Source organism: Nannobrachium achirus (assembly GCF_963921795.1).
Source record: "Nannobrachium achirus genome assembly, chromosome: 11".
NCBI classification, from domain to species: Eukaryota; Metazoa; Chordata; class Actinopteri; order Myctophiformes; family Myctophidae; genus Nannobrachium; species Nannobrachium achirus.
The window spans coordinates 11592649-11616714 of NC_137820.1; the positions used below are offsets into that span (position 1 = coordinate 11592649).

At 41.7% G+C, this 24066-nt stretch overlaps 1 protein-coding gene across 1 annotated transcript in view; it reads right to left on the reverse strand.

Moving 5' to 3' along the window:
- Positions 1-425: 425 nt before the first annotated feature.
- Positions 426-24066, reverse strand: part of cbln1 (cerebellin 1 precursor) — a gene marked incomplete at both ends in the record, with an annotated part of 37339 nt that continues 13698 nt past the window's right edge. The window contains one exon of the mRNA XM_080736641.1: positions 426-623. Within this exon, the coding sequence (XP_080592767.1) occupies positions 426-623 (198 nt within the window). The remainder of the gene's footprint in view (positions 624-24066) is intronic.

Genomic DNA, 24066 nt, shown 5'->3' on the forward strand with positions numbered 1-24066 from the left:
GGATGGATGGATGGATGGACGGACGAACGGATGGATGGATGGATGGATGGATGGACGGACGGACGGACGGACGGACGGACGGACGGACGGACGGATGGATGGATGGATGGATGGAGGACTAGGAGAGAGGGAGGGTGGTGGCAAAACCGGCTTCACAACTGAACATGTACTCTACTCCTTTTTACCAGTGATTATCTTTTTCTATTACCACTGAAATACTTTTCTTTGTCACATCCCATCTCTCATTCTATCAATCCAGGTCCATTCCTCCCTCTCTCCTCCGTAGCATCCAAGCAGAAGTCCATTGTCCCCCCTCCCAATCCCACAACTTCTCTCTCATCTCCCCCCATCTCCAGTCTTCTCCAGTTCCTTAAACGTCCCTTCAATGGTCATCAGATCCCCTCCACCGCCTGTCTCCTCCTCTTCTACATGGGGAACACCAGGAACCCGGAGAACGTCGAGTATTTCCAGCCTCCCATCAGGTTGCCTCGCTCCAGTTTGAGGTAAGCCCGGTCTCCCTTCTCCATCTGGATCAGAACGCCGTTGCTGGCCGCCTCGCGCGTCACGTCCTGGTCACCGGCGAACGCCGAGATCACCGGCCAGCCGTTGTGCATCAGGCTCACCTGGAGACGACATACAGGGTATAACATTGATTTAAACTTTATACAGAAACGCGTGCGAGTGTCACACATGCCGAAAATAGCCAACCTATACTGTGTGCTACATGAATCAGGCGGGGGAGGACACACACACGCACGCACGCATGCACGCACGCACGCACGCACGCACGCACGCACGCACACACACACACACACACACACACACACACACACACACACACACACACACACACACACACAATATTGGTTTCCATGTTTAATGAAACATTGTGATTATGAAACAGGCAGGGACGTGCTGGCCATTGGGGAAAGCGGGACAACTCCCGAACGGCCGGTTCATTCCCGGCCCATCCAGGCCGGCCATTAGGAGAAAAATAAAAATAAAATGTCGGCCTTCGTTACATTTTGGGGGCTGGGCGGCCAACAAAGTAAATCGTCACTGTCGGCCGGCAGAAACCTTGTTTCAAATTGATACATTCTTTCGCAAAGCAAAGCCCTGCTTCATTATACAAGGCCGAAAGTACTGAAAACAGCTGATCTACAACCACCCAACGCCTCGCGGTGCGAGGCGTTGTGTGCTTGTAGATCGGCTGTTTTCACTAGTTTAAATCATTTTTAAAATGATAAATACAAAACAAACGGTTTTGGACATGCAAGGTTTCCACCCGACAACGACGAAATATAACTCATGTAATTGGCCCACTGGCTTGTCACTTGTCATGATCTGAAATGGCAAATCTTTGAGTAGCAGCAGCGCTATAGAGAGAGAGATCTCTCTCTCTATAGCGCGCAATGAGGGCCTCTCCAACTCTTTTTCCCGGGCTGAATCAGGGGCCCAGCACGTCCCTGGAAACAGGTACTGTATTTCCCAACCACAGGGGCTTTAAAGACCACACTGGTGGTCTGGCCTATTTAGCCCATTGACTCTGACTCAAAGGATAACTGACATTACTGCCTCTCATTTTGCAAAGCATAGTGTATTTAAATATTTTAGAGAGCACTATGGTGTTTATGGGGGGGCGTCATTAACATTGCGTTTTAAAGCATTTTAAAACATGGATTGATTTGAAAAGTCTATAGCTGTAAACAAACAGTTGAATAACAGCAATTCAAACATTCATAACTTCTTAACATTGTTTCTCAGTGATGTTTAGCCAACATTGACTCAATTACACAGGTACTGTATATTCTGTTCAGTAACATTTTAATTACTATGGATGCACAAAATATAAATAAAATACAATAAATAACTGTAAACGGTTGATATATGGCAAAAGCTACTGAATGAACAGACAATGTATTGCATTGGTATGGTCCTTTAACTGTGATTTAGAGCAGGGGTTCCCAACTTTTTTGGCTCAGGGCACCCCTATAAATATTTTTTCCTCCGAGGCACCCCTACATTATAAATGTATTTATAATTTTCACTCCCAGCACCTTATACTGTATTTATTATACCCTTTAGCATAACAGTATGATCTAACTATTTTTTAATCAAAATTGTTACATTTTTGTTTGATTAAATCAGAATTGCATTGTACATTCAAATTAATTCACCTCCATATAAGGGGAAACATAAGGGCATTTTTGCCATTATTCTCCCCAAGATTATGTTGCGAGGAAAACATTGAGATAATAGCCATTTTGGTAAATGAAAACATCTTTGTACTGTATTTGAAAATGATACAAAATATATTTTTAAGTGTCCAAATAAATTCAAAATATTATCAAATTATCTCGTGGCACCCTTGGACTGCCATCGCGGCACCCCATGGTGCCCCGTCACCCACTTTGAAAACCCCTGATTTAGAGAGACACCAACACACACATATGCCACACACGTGCCCTTCATTGTCTGACTCATTAAAACATTTGGAGGTAGAAAAAACAATATTAAAGGATTGGAAAGTGAACAGTCAACTATATTCTCGATTGTCTCCCATCCAATTCATCACATCCACAACCTGGTGGTGGCCCATCATACCTGGCACTGCTCCTCTGTCTCCCATGTGAGACCAGCAAAAAAGACTAGCTAATGAGGTAACCCACACTCAAGATATTACCCATCAACATCCGGATTGTCCCTGTTGATTTGGATTTGGATTGGCCAGAGACATCCCTCATCTCTCACTGACATATGGCTTCAGTTGGTTAGATCTAATAGCGTACAGCTATTACTGGAGGTACTGTAGGCCAGTGGTTCTCAAACTTTGAAATTCGAATGTGTCCTCTTAACTTTGACAGTGTACAAATGGAACCAAATGGACCCTGACGGGTCCATCTGGTTCCATTTGCACACTGTCAAAGTTACAAACGTGTAAGGTTCAATTTAGACCCCCATAACGGAACCTAGAGAGTCCTTGAAATCCACTTTGAGAACCACTGCTGTAGGCTATACTATAGAATAAATCGCGACATAATTAAGCCTGATTTTGTAAGGGTCTGGGGATACAAACTTACAGTATTTTTTCTCAGCATTGGCTATGGCTATGGTACACATATGGAGAGACTCTGTCAGTACTCTTCGTTCATTCATCTTTCTGTACATTGTCTGAAAGTTTACAATTACGAAATGTTTGGATCCAAAAGGTGCAACAATATACTACAGCAAACAGGATACAGTGAAGAATAAATTATGGTAGTTATACGGGCTAGAGTAGACAACATGCCATTTTTTTCTTCTTTTCAGTGTATACCAGGTACATACATCCATACTATAGATACCAGTCTTGCCTAAGGGCGAAAAGTGACATCGCCCCGGAATTAATTTGCAAGTGTGATTCGAGTTGCGGTTGGTTCTTTAAGTTGAACAAACTGTGGACAAAATATTTCCCCAAATATGGATATGGCTGACATCTGGCATCTGATGTTGGAGGTTTTCTTTTATAAGGTTTTTTGCTGTGTATCATGGATGTACTACTGTTGTTTTGTTTTGTATTGTGTACAGCAGAGATGTGAAATTCTAATCTGCCTCTTGGCCAGTTCCCACTTGAAAAAGAGATTTTGTAACAATGTGTTTTTACTGGTTAAATAAAGGTTAAAATAAAATCATAGATGTCTTACGTTATAGACCACATGAGACTCACACAATATGTCCATATATGGGTATTCCAAGCTATGGGCTTAATATTGATGACATCAGGGATCTCCATATGGGCATACAAGGGACAAGGACGGAATGTGATGTCACAATGTGATGTCACAACAATGTGATGTCAAAGGTCAGCTATAGGACATTGAGGTTGACGTAATTACTGACAAGGTGTGACGGTTTTCATAGTTAACCGCGACCTACGGTCGCAATAAATGTGTAGTATAGACCATGTATTGGCCATGTCAACATCATTGCCATAATAAGTGGGGCAGCTTGCCATAACTTCAGATATGATGCCCGAGTTGTATAAGTACCTGAGACCAAAAGAAAATCTGCTTAATAATAACCATTACTGTTAATAAGATCAGATGTATTATCAGGTGTTTTGGTATGACATGTCATAACAAGTAACTACAGTAAATGTCTGACAAACAAAGCTGCTTGAAAATTGGGCAGAGAATGAGTTATGATGATTTTAATTGAGGGGAGAGACCTGCTTCATTAGACACACACATGGGGAATACACACATTAGGAGGCGCGGCTTAACCCTCTTAATGTGACTGCCGTGTTGACACATCGCTCCAGTGAGCAGCAGCAGTGGCGTCAGTTTTTTTATATTTAAAAGTAACTTTTATTTTCCCCCCTGGACCCAGGGTATGGCAGCTGCATACCCCTACCATACCCAATTGACGCCCCTGAGCAGCAGCAGCCAGTGTGGTACAGTATCTACTGTACATCTACAGTACCGGTATATATCCATGGATACGTCCAAAAAACCTCCACAGTCACCATGTTTCTGTCAACAGGGAAAAGGAAATGCGTTGGAATGGGGATTGCGAGTGTTAAACCTTTTCACCACTGTCCCAGAGCCATCCAAGAATGCTATTTTAGCTGCCCCAGAGTGAATGTAAACCCTCTGGTTTGCTGAACTAAGAGGAATGTTGCCCTTGTTGTTCCCACAGGGTCAGGCTAGATTAGGCTAAATCGATATTTACTGTATAGCTGATAATTGAAACGTATATCCGAAAATAAATAAATAAACATGGTAACGATGTTTAACACCGCACATTGAAGAGCACACAGTGGCTGCGGATGGCGCGTGTCAAAACAGCCACCCCACATTATTTTCAATGGACATACCCACGCAGGCGCGCGTTTTCACGTTTCGCCCGCCGCTCCGAATACGCCACTGTTCTATTTTCTCCCACCTGCCGCAGGAAAATCTCGATAGTCCGACGTCCCATTAGTCCGACTTAGGGTTAGGGTCAGGGTCAGGGTCAGGGTCAGGGTCAGGGTCAGGGTTAAGGTTAGGTTTAGGCATAGTTTTACTGAGGCCAGGGTTAGGGTAAAATGTGCACAGCCTGTCCGCAGCCGGTGTGCGTTCACCTTTACTTAGTCAGGTCCCGTGATACCCCGCAACCCCCCATATCTGGACACACAGGCAGACCCTCTTCTAAATGACTTGGCTCCTCACACAAAGACATATTGTACAGAAAATACTTTACAAAAAGACATAAAACAAACCGTTCTAAAAATATTGCGAGCTCTGTGGTTCGCAGCCTTTTCTGGATCAGGTTCCACTTAATAATCTTGAAAGCATTCGTTCCACTTTAGATCAATGGAACCTACATACGTAGTTCTTATTTATTGGTATCACATTCACCACCAAAGACGACCTATGCCTTCTTTCCGCTTTTTCAGTGGTTTACGCTTAATGCCACTCTCCCGCACGCGTGTTTCCTAAACCCACCAGGATTGAGTTAAGACCCGCCTCGCGGAAGCGCCCCTCTCAATAATCTTAATTATGAAAGTGCGTATGAGCGTTAGTGCTGCTCGCTCAAGTGCAAAGCAATACAGTGTACCTACGCGCTACTGATCCATTACAATAATACACACAGCATAATACGCCCAAAGCCATATCCAAACTATAACAATTTAACTGATAATTAGTAAGAGCACAGTAGTGACAAATTACTAGCTTCTCAGTATGTTTTTCTCTTTAGCAAGGTTACAAAGTTTTACCTTTTTTAAGCACAGTACAAAGTAAGTTTCAATTTTTTTTTTGCACAGTTTATTTTGAGCACTGTAGTGACAAATTAATAGCTGTGCATTGTGCAAATGCAGGCTTTTCTCAGTAGCCTACAAGTTTTATATTGTCTTCATGCCTTTACTAGGTCTGACTCCATGTGTCCGGCAAGGATTTCAGCCACTCATGAAAGTCCTCGCGTTTCCGCGAGGCGGGTCTCGTGAGTGATCCGCAGGACTACAAATCCCAGAATATAGTAACCAGAAATTACGTCATCGAAAAATTTTCCACTCCACCTGGCTCCATGTTATAAGATTTTGAAAAATCTATTTATCTCTGATTCTTTTCCCGGATGTGTCTTTTGGTTAAAACAAGCTTTTTTCTGATGATCGTGTATACAATCTTTTTTGAAAGACAACACTCCGTCTGGCCATGTATTTTTTGTTTACATCTGGCCACATTTCCAGTTGCCAGCGGAAATAAGGTACGAACACTGAAAAACCTGTCGGTCGATGTTTCAATGTTATATTATTGTTAAAATCTTAAAGTTGTGCCAGTTGTTTGGGAGCCCACTTGCAATACCCTCACGGGCCCACAGGTTGAGAACTACTGTGTGCCAGCTAACAGGACACTGTCAAACAGGAGCACCCCATAATTACACCCCTCATCACCCTCATTCACACTCATACACTCAACAGAGACGCACTTCAGGACGGTGTGTGTGCGTGTGGGCAGATGATTGAGGGCCTGTCAGAGTCAAGAGCTACTTTAGTCCACTACTGCTCTTAATAACAGCAAAACACTAAAGCAAAGCACAGAAACAGTGTGTGTGTGTGTGTGTGTGTGTGTGTGTGTGTGCGTGCGTGCGTGCGTGCGTGCGTGTGTACCCAGAAGTGTCTTTCACTCATGTCCAGCTCCTAAATGAACACATACAGCCTTATAGCACAGGTATGACTTTTTTCTCTTTTCCTCTCCTGGTTTTTTGTTGTTATTGAAAAACCTTTTTGTATTCTAATCTGTATTATTGGATTGCTTTGACTCCAAAACCTTTTGGGGAGGCCATAGCTGAGTTGTTAGTGAGCTCGCCTGGGGAACCAGAGACCCTGGTTGTCTCAGGTTCGATTCCAGTCCAGGTCAGCAATGTGTGGAAGTGTCCCTGAGCAAGACACCTACTGTGACCCCTACTGTAACTGCTCCCCCCTCTGCGCTCCTCTGTGGGCAACCCTCAGTTGGGTGAAGCTGAAAACTGAAGTTCCCATTTGGTATAAGCCAAGGGTCTTCAACGTTTTCAGGCCAAGGGCCCCTTAGTTAAGAGAGATGAAGCAGGGACCTCCACAACCTTTTCATCGATTTTCATATGTTTTTGTCTACATTCATAAATTGGTGATATCTCATTACTGTTTTCTTTTCATTTAGATTGTATTAAATCTCATTACTGTTTTATTCCAAATAACATTATTATAGGCCTAGATCAGCGCTATTCAACCTGCGGCCCGTGGGCCGCATGCGGCCCCAGCAGCATGTCTATGTGGCCTGCCATGGTCATACCAATACAAATATATTTTGTCTACTTTCAGTGTGGACAAATAATTTTTCAGTTACTCTCCAAAACCACTAAGAAACTATTTTTGTATTGTTTTATACAAGACTTTTTTGCTATTTTATGTGTTCCAAAATAAGAAACTTCATAATTTCATCATTAATCATTTCTTCTTTTGTTCTTTAAGGTTTGTCCTTACAGATGGAAATGTGTCTGTTTTCTAGTCCGTTTCCTTATTTATTAGACTTTTCATGCATTGTGTTACAAAATCATTGTCTAGACTAAATGTCCAAAATACGACCGTCATTTTTAGCTTGCGGCCCTCTGACTTTTTGTATTTTGCTGAGTAGCCCTGGCCTAGATGATAAACATCTGTGTTTTCACATTACTTATCAGTCTAACAACAGAACACTGGCCCTATTATGATCCAGGTCTTATGCCTTATGCCTTAACTTCTTTGCCTTTTGTTACTATTTTGTTTTTGTTTTTTAAATATTTCAAATAGCTGATCTGCAAGTTCACAATGTGCAGATGTAGATCAGCATTTGAAGTATTTAAAAATGTTTTTCAAAATAGTGAAAAAAAGGTAAAGAAGTTAAGGCATAAGGCATAAGACCTGGATCATAATAGGCCTTGACTCCCGGCGAACACCTGGAACTGTTGCTGGGATCAAATCGTTGACCTTTTAAGGTCTTATGACATGACATTTTACTTTTTCTTAGTTGTTGGTCTTTTTTTGGACATCAATTCTACACCAAAAAACAGATTTTTTATCTCTCGGTGGCTTATTTGTAGTCATGGCATTTCTGACTCAGACGTACCTCTGAATAGGCCACAGACTGTTTTGTGATGTTCCTAACAGTCTGCTGTATAATATTGTGAATCAATGCATGCATGTATTGACTACTAATAATGAACAAAGATTGCACTTCTGTCTCTCTGTATAGTGCAGGGGTCTTCAACGTTTTCAGGCCAAGGACCCCTTAGTTGAGAGAGAGAGAGATGAAGCAGGGACCCCCCACAACCTGTTAATATATTCCATAGTTACAATCATCGGTGCATTTTGGATTCATGTCAACTTGTGTTTTCAGATATTTAACCACTTGAACCGTCAATACTTAACAAAATGACCTTTCACTCCTTGTACTTAGTGTGCTCTTTTCCCCCTCTACACCAAAGCTCTTTTGCTCAAAATAGCCGATCTACAAGCTCACAACGCCTCGCAGCGTGAGCTTGTAGATCTGCTATTTTTGGCTAAAGTTCTTGGAATATGGACGCTAGGGTTCAAGTGGTTAATATAAAAAAGAAAACAAGATTTGGAGGACCCCCTGTAGTAACTCTGAGGACCCCTTAGGGGTCCCGGACCCCCTGTTGAAGACCCCTGGTATAGTGCATTCAAATGGCCCACCAGAGGACTTCTTATCTATCTTTCTTACGTCTCTGTAACTTTGTAAATAACTGTATACTGCTGTGCTACTACTGGACAACTAAATTTCCCCCTTGGGATAATAAAGGTATCTATCTATCTATCTATCTATCTAGGTTACAGTGTTATCGTCATAAAACAATAATCTGTTACGTTACTGCGTTACCCACTGATAAAAGTAACTCGTTAGAATACTTTTCCGTTACCAAAAACTTAAATCCAGAGTGCAGCCTACCCAGAGTGTTGTGGAGCTGTTCTGGGCTTCACCATGGCTAATTTGTAGAACTAGAAGCTGGGCCGCCCTTCGGGCGGCCCAGCGTCTAGTCGGCGACCTGGCCAACTCAGAACAATGTAAATAGGGAATGAATGCCCCGCCCTTTAATGCAAACCCCATTATACCTGTTTTCATAGGACCCGTTTTGACCATCTGTCTGCCTGTGTCCATTTATGCCCATATATGGAGATATCTGTATCTGTCTGTCGGCGTCCATTTTATGTCCATATATGGAGATCACTGCAGTTATAGTTCTGGGTCCATTTTATGCCCATATATGGAGATATCTGTCTATCTGCGTCCATTTTATGCCCATATATGGAGTATCTGTCTGTGCCTCCAACTGTGTTGCAGACACAGTGCCGGTTCTGTTTGCCTGTGTCCATTTATGCCCATATATGGAGATATCTGTATCTGTCTGTCTGCGTCCATTTTATGCCCATATATGGAGATCTTTGACCATCTGTTTGCCTCTGTCCATTTATGTCCATATATGGAGATATCTGTATCTGTCTGTCTGCAATCCATTTTATGCCCATATATGGGGGCATTCATTTTATGCCCATATATGGAGAACGCGCGTGCCCGTGGGAAGAACGGTTCTCGAGATACGCGGATTACATACATACATACACAATCACAGAGATTTTTTGTTGACTCATGTGGCGTACGTGATGTCAGAGCCTTTTATGAAGTGATGTCACAATGAGTCAGAGCTTTCGCCGATTTCCTCCGGAACAGCCTGATGTCAACAATCAACCCCGCATAAGGAGATTCCGAACGTTTCGCGCCGGTTCGGGAAAACCGCGCGTCGGGTCGGGTCGAGACCCGGCACTGCACTCCGCGCCGCGGCGGGGAACGCGTGTGCCGAATCTGAAGCCGGTGGGACGAACGGTTCTCGAGATACGCGGATTACAAACAAACAAACAAACAAACAAACAGACAGAGATTTGTCCCATTTATAGATAGATGATACATTTGAACAACGATATGATACGTATCCCGATACATGGATGATATTGGTTCATTCATGGCGATACGATACGATACGATTCAATGATTTAACGCTATAGTAACTATTTAGCAAAGACATTACATCTGTGTGAAATGTGTCAATAGACAAGTTTTTAAAGGGAAAAATCTATTATCTATCTATAAATGTTCCGGAGGAAATCGGCGCAAGCGCTGACTCATTGTGACATCACTTCATAAAAGGCTCTGAGATCACGTACACCACATGAGTCAACAAAAAATGCCATGGTTACGTATTCTGATGTTCCTATATGGGCATAAAAGGACACAGGCAAACATATGGTCAAAACGGCTCTTATGACAACAGGTATAATGGGGTTTGCATTAAAGAGTGGGGCATTCATTCCCTATTTCAAATTAGAGCACGCGCGTTCCCCGCCATGGGCATAAAATGGATGCAAACAGACAGATACTGATATCTCCATATATGAGCATAAATGGACACAGGCAAACAGATGGTCAAAGATCTCCATATATGGGCATAAAATGGACGCAAAAAGACAGATACAGATATCTCCATATATGGGCATAAATGGACACAGGCAAACAGATGGTCAAAACGGGTCCTATGACAACAGGTATAATGGGGTTTGCATTAAAGGGGAACCAGCACTGTGTCTGCAACACAGTCGGAGGCACAGACAGATACAGAGATCTCCATAATGGGCATAAAGGGACACAGACAAACAGATACAGAGATCTCCATATATGGGCATGAAATGGATGCAGACAGACAGATACAGATATCTCCATATATGAGCATAAATGGACACAGGCAAACAGATGGTCAATACAGGTCCTACAGAGATCTCCATATATGGGCATAAAATGGACGCAGACAGACAAATAACTCCATGTATGGGCATAAATGGACACAGGCAAACAGATGGTCAAAACGGGTCCTACAGAGATCTCCATATATGGACATAAAATGTACGTAGACAGATAGATATCCCCATATATGGGCATAAATGGACACACGCAAACAGATGGTCAAAACAGATCCTATGACAACAGGTATAATGGGGTTTGCATTAAAGGGCGGGGCATTCATCCCTTATACATTGTTCCCGAGTTGGCCAGGGCGCCGACTAGACGCTCGGCGGCCGAGCTTCTAGTTATGGATTAAAATAAGTAAACATGTGATTCTTTAGCAAATACATGGACTTTATATTGCATATGCAAACTCGCACCTTGACATGAACACAGAGATTACACACATTTATCGATAGACCAAGAGTAACTATATGGAATGGAAAAGTAATTAGGCCCCTCTTTTTCATTTTCCCTCTTAAACTTGCTAAAACTTGCTAAATCATTATTTGCATTGCAAAACAATACGATACGATATACAAAGCCAAACGGTACGATAAATGCTTTTGCAAATCGATATAGTAGATCATTGCTAATTAAAGTAGTTTTTTCGATTCAGTTACAATAACATTACGTCGTTGTCGGGTGGAAACCTTGTATGTCCGAAACCGTTCATTTTGTATTTATCATTTTAAAAAATGAACTAAACCAGTGAAAACAGATGATCTACAAGAACACAAGGCCTCGCGGTGGTAGATCTGCTGTTTTCACTACTTTTGTGCGACGGCCTTGTATGATAAACCATAGCTTTACTTTACGAAGAAACATACAAATTTGAAACTTGGAGATACAAGGACGATTACACCCCTACTAATTTGCATTGACGTTGATCTCCTCCTTTCACCAGTAAATCCAAAAACGGTGTGAATACTTCCACGGCCTTACTAAAGAGCAACCTCTCTGTCTTCTCTCAAGCTCTGCCATGTCGCACACGTGCGACAAATGAATGTAAACACGACCAGTAATACGGTAACCAGTGTATCACACCAAAAGTGGTGAGCCATTGAATACGGTAGAATGATTGCACAATCACCACAGACTGCAAGGGATCGCTACATCACTGCCACCCAGGTGTGGAATTCCTTGACTAACTCCCTTAAAACATGTAGCTCACTGGCATCCTTCAAAACTGCCCTGAAAACTCACCTTTCAGGATGCCAGAGAAGGAGATAGTTATCACTTCTCCCATAGACAGTCGATAAGTGAGCACCCCCACCCCCTTGTTTCCCCTATCCTGTACATAGCGTTTTTTAGAACTGCGATATTATTGTATGTTTTCTTTGCTTGCTATTTATTATGTTCATGAATTAAATACAGAGGGCTTCCAACGTAAAAACGACCGTAAAAAAGAAAAGTCTTATTTGGGATGTTCCTTTTAGGCAGGGTGTTTAACTGTACTTGTACTGTACTACATTTCAATTGTATTGACTAAACTTGTACTGTTCTCCATTTTTGTCTAATAAAACAATCAATCAATCAATCAATCAATCAATCAGTCAGTAACACCATTACTGTGTACCGGTATTTGAGAAAAAATAACCAAGTAACTAACTAATTGCTAAACTAAATCGTTACGTTACTCCGTTACCCCAAAAAGTAATCCATTACAGTAACGCTATTAATTTTAACCCTGTTACACCCAACACTGCATGTCTACGTGAGTAGATATGTTGTTGTTGCGTTGTCGCCACACTCTCATTACACTATACTCTGATAAGACTGACCTTATATTACAGTCATGTAAGCTATACAGCTGCAGCTAATCAGTGAATGAATACTGTGTCAATGAAGACTTAAAGAATGTCCATAAAGACCGACTGCCAATGTCTGGACTATCATCCTCAAGCATGGTCATCAGTTGCGTTCAAGAATATTTATCTGAAGAGAATCCTGGTAGTACTTAAATGTACTGAGATATTTCATTGTTTGCTGATGCGCTGGTGTTGAATATCGACAGCCCTTGTGTTGTTGATGTATGTTTATATACATGCAACTGTTTTATTGCAAACAATCCCAAAAGAACTGTTATACTGTAAGTTCCCCCATTTCGCCCACATGTTTTTGTTTTTTTTTTATCGTCCAAATAGCAGATGACAACTTGTGAGAAAATCATTATAACTGCTTGCTACCTGGCAATGAAAGCATGATGGTGACAATATTTAGTTTTACGCTATGACAAAAAAAAAAGTAACAACATAACAATGTGTGCGTTCCGTAATGCAATGCCAATGGTAAAAGCGGTGTTGTTTCTCCCGGCAAAGGAATGGCGGATGTGTATCAAAGAATCTAAAACACCCATTATACATTTTATCAAGTGCAGCTGCATTATTTACTAATCTGACAATGTTTTTAATCTCCGGCAGTTTTTAGCAGTTTTTAGCGCAGCACCTTATATGAACCAGATATCTGTAATCCCGTTACATTAAGCTTTGGTGCTTGCCACTGATGTGGAGATAGAACTGAAAGCTTCAATTCAGCCTCATTAACCACCACATTAAAGACCACAATGCAAAGTGAGCAGGATAGACTGAGGGACAAGAGAAAGACACCTTTACAACAAGAGAAATGGACGAAAAGTAAAGAGCTGAAAGTGACAAGGAGGAGATTACGTCAAGTTACGTCACGCAGTGCAGGTCTGTTTACATCCCCCAGCGAAACAAACCTAAATAGATTGTAGCTCTTAACTCGCTCTTAATAGGTGTAACTTTGTCAGAATCCATGTTTTTGTTTGGATATTGTTTATTACGAGCGCAACCCAAGTGCCGGGAGAAGTAGAACAGTTTTTTTTCCCACAGCGGGGAATAGTGTGTGGGAACACCACACTGTGAAAAAAACAACAACATCCGGGAAAATTCTCACGGCGGAAGTCGCACCGTTCTATGCCGTCTCAGCCTCATATTGTAACTAGGCTTTTCTCTTCGCAGATGAGTAAGCCTGGCTACGCGAGGCTAGTCAGAGAGTATGTCAGAGTCGGAGAGAGTGGTGTGTGGATGTGGATAGGGAGAAAGAAGAGAGACATGGAACTACATGGAGGTAGAGAGACAAAGAGAGAGGTGGTCTCTGTTCAGTGTGAATGTAATGCTCCCAAACAGTGACAACTAAGGTGCTGGCAGACAAAGGAGGGCCAACCACACTACCACATCTCTCTATTACCCCTGAGACACGCACGTCGCACGTGCACGTGCACGTGCACGTCGAGTCACCCAGCCATTCAGACAATCTCTCATCCTGAACAGACCCACACACAGAAAGACACACGCCTCGTCACAAAGACACGCCGAAATGAAACCGAGGCTGCTCTCACAGTGACAGTTCAGCGCACCTTTGCCGCCACTTTATAGCCTGGACTGGACATGACCAGGCATCAGCTCAGTGTTGTTAGGCAACGGCTGACGTCGGCACGTTATCAAATGTTGTAAGGCAACGTTTTTTTTTTGCAAACATCATCGCAAATCGCCGTTGTTATGGAACGGCTTCTTGTTGCGAGTGACGTCAGACCATGCAGAGCTCGATCAGCGAGAAAGAGTAAGAGAGAGAGATACGGGGAGGGAGAGAGACTTAGGGGGAGGGAGAGGGAGTGGGGAGGGAGAGTGTGAGCCTATTTAACTCTCAAAATAACCAGTCTGAGTACCGAAACCTGAACACAGAACTTATCCGCGTATCGGTTCAATAACCCTGGCAACACCAGGCAAGCTGCAACAGCATAATGGTTAGTGTTGTAGTACTCGAGTCAATGACTCGTCTCGAGTCAGGACTCGAGTCCAAATTTTCATTGACTCGGTCTCGGTCTCGGTCTCACCCATGATTTTACCCGGCCTTGACTCGGTCTTGGACTAAGGGACTTGGGAGTGTTTCCTTACCGAGTCCACTCGAGTCAAGAGTCAAGACAATACAATGAAATAATACCCATATTATGAGGAGCCCATTCACATTAACATTATAAGAGAGTTGTCTGGTGCTTTTCATTGATGAATTACTAGATAATGTGTGTAAATGGTTTAGTAAGAAAACCCATAGTCCGGAAAATGAGTGCAAATAACAGCAGGAACTATAAACTTTTCAAGATGTTAAATTATGTCCTGAGAATCCCATGATGTATTACATAGATCTATCTTCTTCATTTTGCTCTCAAAGTGCACCAGATTTTCACCTCGGACTTGGTCTTGACTTAGACTCGCTTTAGGTGGACTCGACTACAGCACTAGCATTCCCAGTGGGTTTGCCGGGCCTGTTCCCTGTTAATCTAAACTTATTAATGAGTTGATCATAAATTGTATGACTCAATGCCTTGTTCTAGTCAAACTCTCTCTCTTCCTCCACCAAGTCGTTTATTGACACAAATGGTCTCTATCCGCCTCTATGTCTCGGTCACTGACATACTCTTCCTCACACACACACCCAGGGTCAGTGTGTGCTGTGTCAGTGATGTATGGGTCTAATAAAGTCATGACAGTGGCTTTGGAAGGATGAGCCAGTGGTCACACGCACGCACACACACCAACACACACACACACACGCACACGCACACGCACACACACACACACACACACACACACACACACACACACACACACACACACATGCACACACACACACGCCCACAATACCAATTCACCAATAAAAAATATGTAGAAAGTGAGAGGGTATGTGTTTAAATATGCATCCCCACAGTCCAGTTAGTTACAGCTTCTCTGTACCACTAGTGTCTAGATTATGGTTCCCACATGCGCTCACACACACATGCATGCGCATGCACGCACGCAGGCACGCACACACCACACACCACGCACCACTACAATTAACCATTGGTACTCTATTAAGCACATGATAGCCGGTCTGTATACATTGTCAGTCTTTCATTGATCTACATTCATTAATGCAAGAACCAATTATATCACTGAGAGCAGAATGTGAGAGAGCTACGAAATGAAATCAGAGAGAGGGTCAAAAAGAGAAGGAAAGCTATAGGAGTGACGCAAGGAGGGACTTTGGGTACTAAACTATCTGCAACATGTTGGACGAAAATGACACCTTGTTTGTCATTTCCTGTCCGGCTGCCTGTCTCAAAATGACAATTTTCTTTCACCTCGCTCTTGTTTCCTGTTTTCATCTCTCTCTCTCTCTCTCTCTCTCTCTCTCTAGCTCTCTCTCTCTCTCTCTCTCTCTCTCTCTCTCTCTCTCTCTCTCTCTCTCTCTCTCTCTCTCTCTCTCTCTCTCTCTCTCTCTGGTAATGTCATAGTAGTAGTACATTCCTTGTTTCCTCACCTTCTTCTTTTCTCTCTCTCTCTGTTTCTCTGTCTCTCTCTGTCTCTCTCTGTCTCTCTCTGTCTCTCTGATAACATTATAAAAATAATATCCTGAACTGTATTTACTGTTTACTCAAGAGCTGGAGAGACAGAGAGACACCTGTTATTCAAAAAGCCATTTGTGGAAGCAATGCTGGCAGAAATCTGGCCAACCTCATTGGCAAAGCTTAACATTTTCATGTTGCCAAATGTGTTTCAATTATTATTTTTGTTGTTGTTGCTTGGGCACCTAAAACAGTATTCAGCCACCCGCTGAATTGGTGTCATGGCAGCCCTGGTATTTCCAAACTTAGGACTAAGTTCTTTGAGACTGGTGAAGTCAAAGGATGACAACACCCCAAGAAGACTGGTTTCTCAAGCTTTCTTCACTGAGGAACCGGGAGCGTTTCGCTGTTTCTACGTGTCATCTTTTAGACACCCAAACCTAACCCTTACCCGAACCCTAACCTCCGTGGGGTGAGTCGCTAACCCTCCCGACGTTCCGTTGTCGAAATGATGGTCGTTCGAAAGAGCGAGATTTCCCCTGAGGAACCACAGATTTTCTTACAGAGATTTACAGGCAAGAGACTAGCACACACCTGCCTGCAAATCCTTGTTGTCGGGTAGAAACCTTGTATGTCCAAAACCTTTTTTGGTTATTATAAAAAAAAAAATGAAAAAAGGGATTTTCGCTACTTTTGTGCAACACTTTTGTATGATGAGTTGGGCTTTGATTTACCAAAAAACATACACATTTGAAACTTGGAGATATGAGGTTTCTGTCCGACAGTGACGACATGGTACCAGGGCTGATACCAAATAATGTGTAATGTGTGAACCGGAACACCAGTTCCACTTGCCCTATTGCACGGGTCTTATCCTGAAGGGACAAAGTGGCATCTTTCCATGGGGACAGTGTTGCTGCTTGGAGCATACACAAACTCAACAAAGTTGCAAGACCCATACTCAGGTGCCATTCACAGGGGTGTCGCACCAAATTCTGGGCCCTGGGTACGAGGATTCACTGCGGCCCCCCCATTAATGTTCTTCATAGGGGGAGGGGGTTTAACCCATTTAGACTGGGAATGCGTTACGCATTATTTTGTGTTTTAACTATTGAAAAACAGTAGATATGCTATTTATTTATTTTATTGTGAACATTTGTGCAAGTCTTTGAATATATCAAATCCTTCTAAGGTATTTTGAAACACCTATGTTTCTATGTCAGTGGTTCAAACTTTTTCATGTGAAGGACCCTGTAGCAACTCATAATGTAATAACTGCTCATAATGTAATAAGGGCTCATAATGTAATAAGAAAAATGTAATAAAAACTCATAATGTAATAATCAGCTCATAATGTAATAAAAAAACAAGTGCATAACGTAATAATGGATTTTTCAATAATGTAATAATGTGTTACATTAAGAACCTCCACATAGGAGGCTCATAATGTAATAAAAGATCATAATGTAATAATGTATTTTTTATTACATTATGATCTGATTATTACATTATGAGCTTTTATTACATTTTAATTATTACATTATGCACTTGTTTTTTTTACATTATGAGCTGATTATTACATTATGAGTTTTTATTACATGTTTTTATTACATTATGAGCCCTTATTACATTATGAGTTGCTACACACCCTGCCAACTTTGTTGATGAAGAATGGAGCAACTATCTGCTAAACATGCAGCAAATGAATACATTATGGGGATCATTTAGCTGTACAAAGAGCATCCACAATGTTCAACATACAGTTCGTGATTGTATCGACACTGGGTGTTGATGCAACATCGATAATATCCCCATGTGGTCAGTATGACGACAGTCTGCCATTGCTAGTTCAGGGCCACTTTGCCGAAGGTCATGGGGACCATTATGTAAGCCTTGATGGACCAGTCACACACTTGATTCAAAGAGCGCACCTCTTCGATCTGTCCAGACTTAGGGCCAGAGTGAGGTACCGGGTCAGGGACAGAGTGAGGGCAGAGCAGGGCAGGAGATAGGAACGGATAATATCATTATGAGACACACGCACCACCTCTCACTTCAAACTTGGTTTGATTTTTTTCCCCTTTTCCACCATCTGTCCAGACTTAGGGCCAGAGTGAGGTACCGGGTCAGGGCCAGAGTGAGGGCAGAGCAGGGCAGGAGATAGGAACGGATAATATCATTATGAGACACACGCACCACCTCTCACTTCAAACTTGGTTTGATTTTTTTCCCCTTTTCCACCAGCATACAGTATCAGGTAGCTACAATTTTGACAGTCCAGTAACTACAAGCCCTGGCTTCTCTATCCCACAAAAACATCAATCAAACAGGTAGCCACATGTATCACAGTCAAGCTCAAATTATAAATAACAATAGTGTAGAATATGCCCAAAGATGGTGTATGAAACAACAGAGACGTCCATACATTAGCATAACTAGAAGCTGGGCCGCCCTCGGAACAATGTAAATAGGGAATGAATGCCCCGCCCTTTAATGCAAACCCCATTATACCTGTTTTCATAGGACCCGTTTTGACCATCTGTCTGCCTGTGTCCATTTATGCCCATATGCCGTTATAGTTCTGGGTCCATTTTATGCCCATATATGGAGATATCTGTCTATCTGCGTCCATTTTATGCCCATATATGGAGTATCTGTCTGTGCCTCCAACTGTGTTGCAGACACAGTGCCGGTTCCCCCTTTAATGCAAACCTCATTATACCTGTTGTCATAGGACCCGTTTTGAACATCTGTTTGCCTGTGTCCATTTATGCCCATATATGGAGATATCTGTATCTGTCTGTTTGCGTCCATTTTATGCCCATATATGGAGTTCCTTGACCATCTGTTTGCCTCTGTCCATTTATGTCCATATATGGAGATATCTGTATCTGTCTGTCTGCAATCCATTTTATGCCCATATATGGGGGCATTCATTTTATGCCCATATATGGAGAACGCGCGTGACCGTGGGACGAACGGTTCTCGAGATACGCGGATTACATACATACATACACACTCACAGAGATTTTTTGTTGACTCATGTGGCGTACGTGATGTCAGAGCCTTTTATGAAGTGATGTCACAATGAGTCAGAGCTTTCGCCGATTTCCTCCGGAACAGCCTGATGTCAACAATCAACCCCGCATAAGGAGATTCCAAACGTTTCGCGCCGGTTCGGGAAAACCGCGCGTCGGGTCGGGTCGAGACCCGGCACTGCACTCCGTGCCGCGGCGGGGAACGCGCGTGCCGAATCTGAAGCCGGTGGGACGAACGGTTCTCGAGATACGCGGATTACAGACAGACAGACACACAGACAGACAGACACGCAGAGACTTCTCGCATTTATAGATAGATGACTTAATAGTAGGGTGACCATATTTTCAGCCGCTCAAACCTGGACGCGAACCACTGTTGCCTAAAACCGAGACCCTAAAAGCAATGTGCACGTTATTGCGCACGTGCGTGCCCATTCTCTAACATTCGTGCAAGCGCACATACACCGCAGGGTTGCAAACAGGTAGTGAGTGATTGACAAACAGCCTCAGCGTTGAATTCAGACGCGCAATGAATTTGTACATGTTTTCTGATTGGTTAGTTGAGCATATTTTCGTGAAAAGAACATGATAAATGGGCCAGAGTGAGGGACAGAGTCAAGGCCAGAATGAGGTACCGAGTCAGGGCCAGAGTGAGGGCTAGACTTAGGGCCAGAGTGAGGGACAGATTGAAGTGGTCTCCTCTGCTTCCTGGACTCTTTGAATCAAGTGTGTGACTGGTCCATCAAGGCTTACATAATGGTCCCCATGACCTTCGGCAAAGTGGCCCAGAACTAGCAATGGCAGACTGTCGTCATACTGACCACATGGGGATATTATCGATGTTGCATCAACACCCAGTGTCGATACAATCACGAACTGTATGTTGAACATTGTGGATGCTCTTTGTACAGCTAAATGATCCCCATATGTATTAATTTGCTGCATGTTTAGCAGATAGTTGCTCCATTCTCCATCAACACAGTTGGCAGGGTGTGTAGCAACTCATAATGTAATAAGGGCTCATAATGTAATAAAAACATGTAATAAAAAACAAGCACATAATGTAATAATTAAAATGTAATAAAAGCTCATAATGTAATAATCAGCTCATAATGTAATAAAAATACATTATTACATTATGAAGTTTTATTACATTATGAGCCTCCTATGTGGAGGTTCTTAATGTAACACGTTATTACATTATTACATTATTGAAAAATCCATTATTACGTTATGCGCTCGTTTTTTTATTACATTATGAGCTGATTATTACATTATGAGTTTTTATTACATTTTTCTTATTACATTATGAGCCCTTATTACATTATGAGCCCTTATTACATTATGAGTTGCTACAGACCCCCAAAGATATGTATTTGGCCACGGACCACCATCTCAAAATATTTAGTTTTGAGATGGACCCCCAGAAGCAAAATTTGAGTTACAAATGTCCGTTTAAAAATACATATATTCAAAGATTTGCACACATTTTCACGACTTTAAAAAAATAGCTCAAGTATAAAATAATTAAGGCCCCCCACCTTGGGCCCTAGTAACTCAGTCCCACTTTTCCCCCCCTTGTGACGCCCCTGGCCATTCACACACCTGTGACTGGCACAAACCTCTCAGCAGATGTTTACTGGCAGGTCGCTCAAAACAAAAGTGATTACCAACAGAAGCATATTGGGTGATTTTGGCAAAATTCTTGGAGGCGCTACCCACAGCTGTTGCTCATTCCACAAATGCATTATATCCTTAAAATCTGTATTTTTTAGGTGACTAATCAATGATAATGCTATAAAACACAATACCAATTGGTATTACTGAAGGAGAGAAATGAACAACCAAAGTTAAGTTATTGAACTTTTTGTGGGCAGTTTATTATTCACCCAAGACAAATAGAAAAGCAAGACACGCCATGCACTTTACTTCCCTTATCTCTGTGACGCAGGTGGCCACCTCTTTACAAGACCAGAAGTGAAGTTGTGAGTCTATAATTCCAATAAGAGAAGTGAATGTGAACACAGCTTCTGACCGATTCTTTAGTCCCATGGTCCCTGAACGAAATATTGGACCCATTCTTCACAAGCCACACATCTTCCGGACGGCCTGACACTAAAATGCAATTTTTCAGAAAAACATGTATTTTAGTCAAATTTTTAGCCTATACTAGAGACTGCAAAACCACTATCTGGGAGCAAAATGTATGTTTTATTATTTCTGGTTAGAACCTTTTATTTATTTATATATTTAATGGACACAAACAAGAAACCAAGCTATTACTTTATAATTCCATTCATTGAATGGCTTTTAATGTTAATTAAATGTTGTAATGTTAAAGGAGCTATAGTCAACTTTTTCATTGTAGGGCCGACACTTTGTTTACATCCTAGTCTATAGACTAGAATGTAAACAAAGTGTTGGTCTGACAATGGCCAAAATGATTATTTTATCATTATTTTACACTTTTTGTGGTCATTTTTGAATAGAAACACATATATGAAGCTTGTTTTTTTATAAAATATTTTTGAAACATTATTTTTATTTTAGCATCCGTTTTTCAAGAAAAAGTTGACTATAGCTCCTTTAAGTTTCTCAGAATAGCCCTTTTTACAACAGCGACAGACAGTTCTGCTGGCCTTTCATGAGATTTTCTAAATAGCATTCCCATTGTGAGCAGTGACCGAAGAAACAAATGTTTAGCAAGCCATCTCTCTCTCTCTCTCTCCGTATGGTTGCACCATCTAATCTAATTCACAGTCCCTGTGTTGGCCTATATCTCCTCCGATTAAGATGGCTCAGATTAAGATGGCTTTAATAAACCCTATAGGGCGAGGTAGGTGTGCAACAAGTTGTTAAGGGACTTCCAACGTATCTGATCTCAACTTCTTGTTTATAAGACCTGGTTGAAATGTGGAGAGAAGACAACCTTATCTAAGTGGTAGACCCAAAAGAAAGACATTCTAACTACAGGTATTTGTCCGATTAACTGTGGCAGCCCTATTGGGCTTCATGGTCGATCTATGCTACTGTATTTAAAGACATGTACAAACAACACAGGATGTAGGCCTATTGTACATCTATGTACTTGTATGTGTGTGTGTGTGTGTGTGTGTGTGTGTGTGTGTGTGTGTGTGTGTGTGTGTGTGTGTGTGTGTGTGTGTGTGTGTGTGTGTGTGTGTGTGTGTGTGTGTGTGTGTGTTGAATATTATCTGTAGATATCACAAGTAGTCAAGTCGAAAAATAGTTACTAATAACTAATGCCTATCTACCCTGAGGTGACCAACAACGGTAAAAGTTTTGCTTCTCCAGAAGCCCAAACATACTGTGGGATAGAAGACAATTATGTTAACCAAACAATGATTGTGTTTATAGCTTACAATATAACGCACCATAGGCACTCCTGTAATGTTCACCAGCAAAAAGAAAAGATAATAACCCTCCAATGAAAAAGATGATAAGGACCTAAATTGATTATTTTGTTCAAATAAATATATTTTGTGTAATCTCTTTAATAATAACCCAATTATTTTTTATCAACTGTTGCAGCCCTAATCAACATTGATATTCATGACAATATATCATTTGGTATTCAGACATTGTTGTCTGTTTGATCCTGAGTTTGAACCTTATCCTGATGACTGATGTCTAAGGGTTACTTAGATACCCAGCAAGCACGGTCAGGAACTGAACCAATCAGTGACGTCTCGATTGGGGCCAGATCACAGCCCAAATGGGGATGATCTTGAGACGTCATTACCGGGACGTCATTACCGACGACTTTTTTGTTTGTCAGGATTTATGTTGGTTGAAATCAGGTGATATTCTAGGCCAGATATATATATATAACGAGTTAGATATGTCCCAGAATATAACCTTATATGCTAATATTTCAACTAACATTACAAACAATAACAATAATCCTGTCAAACCAAAAAGTCCATATGACGTCCTGGTAATGACGTCAAGATCATCCCCAAATGGGCTGTGATCTGGACGCGCAACTTCTACTTTTATATAGTAGATTAACATAAAAAAATACGATAACATAATGCAAACTTGCAAGATTGGTTTAGTATTTTGAGAAACATGTATATATTGAATATGAAAAAGTAAGCATTTAACTTCACATGGCTAGAAGACGTGGACCAAGAGAGAGAGACAACGGACTCTGAGAAACATAAAATTAAGCCCTACTTCAAGTTCATCATACAAGACTGTTGCACCAAACTAGTGAAAATAGCAGATCTACAAGCACACAACGCGGTGCGAGGCGTTGTTTAAATCATTTTTAAAATGATAAATACAAAACGAACGGTTTTGGACATACAAGGTTTACATCTGACAGCGACGATATGAAGGTGTTGTGGGTAGGGATGGGACGATAAGCAATATTATCGTTTATCGTGATAAAAAACACTCACGATAATCATATTGTGGAGATTTAATTTATCTGGAAATGGTCCTCCGTCACGCACTGGGATCAATTCAGCTTTTATTTGCCGAGCTGCATATCCGGTACCACTTAAACCCTCTATAATTAGCCAGTAGCTATGCCCCTCCCAAAAAGCTTTTGTCCAATGCTAGCTTAGAATAACTTCCTGCTTGCCAAGGTTTGCCTTGGCAACAGCCTTGGCAAGCTGCCGGTTGCTAAGCTAGCATTGGACAAAAGCTTTTAGGGGAGGGGCATAGCTACTGGCTAATTGGTAAAATGTACTTACTTATAATATATGTACTTGATACAGTCTTTTTTTCACTCTCTACCAAATATCTTTGCCAAAAAATAGCCAACCTACAAGCTTGTAGCTTGTATGCCGATCTACAAGCTCGTAGGATAATGGATGTTAGGGAT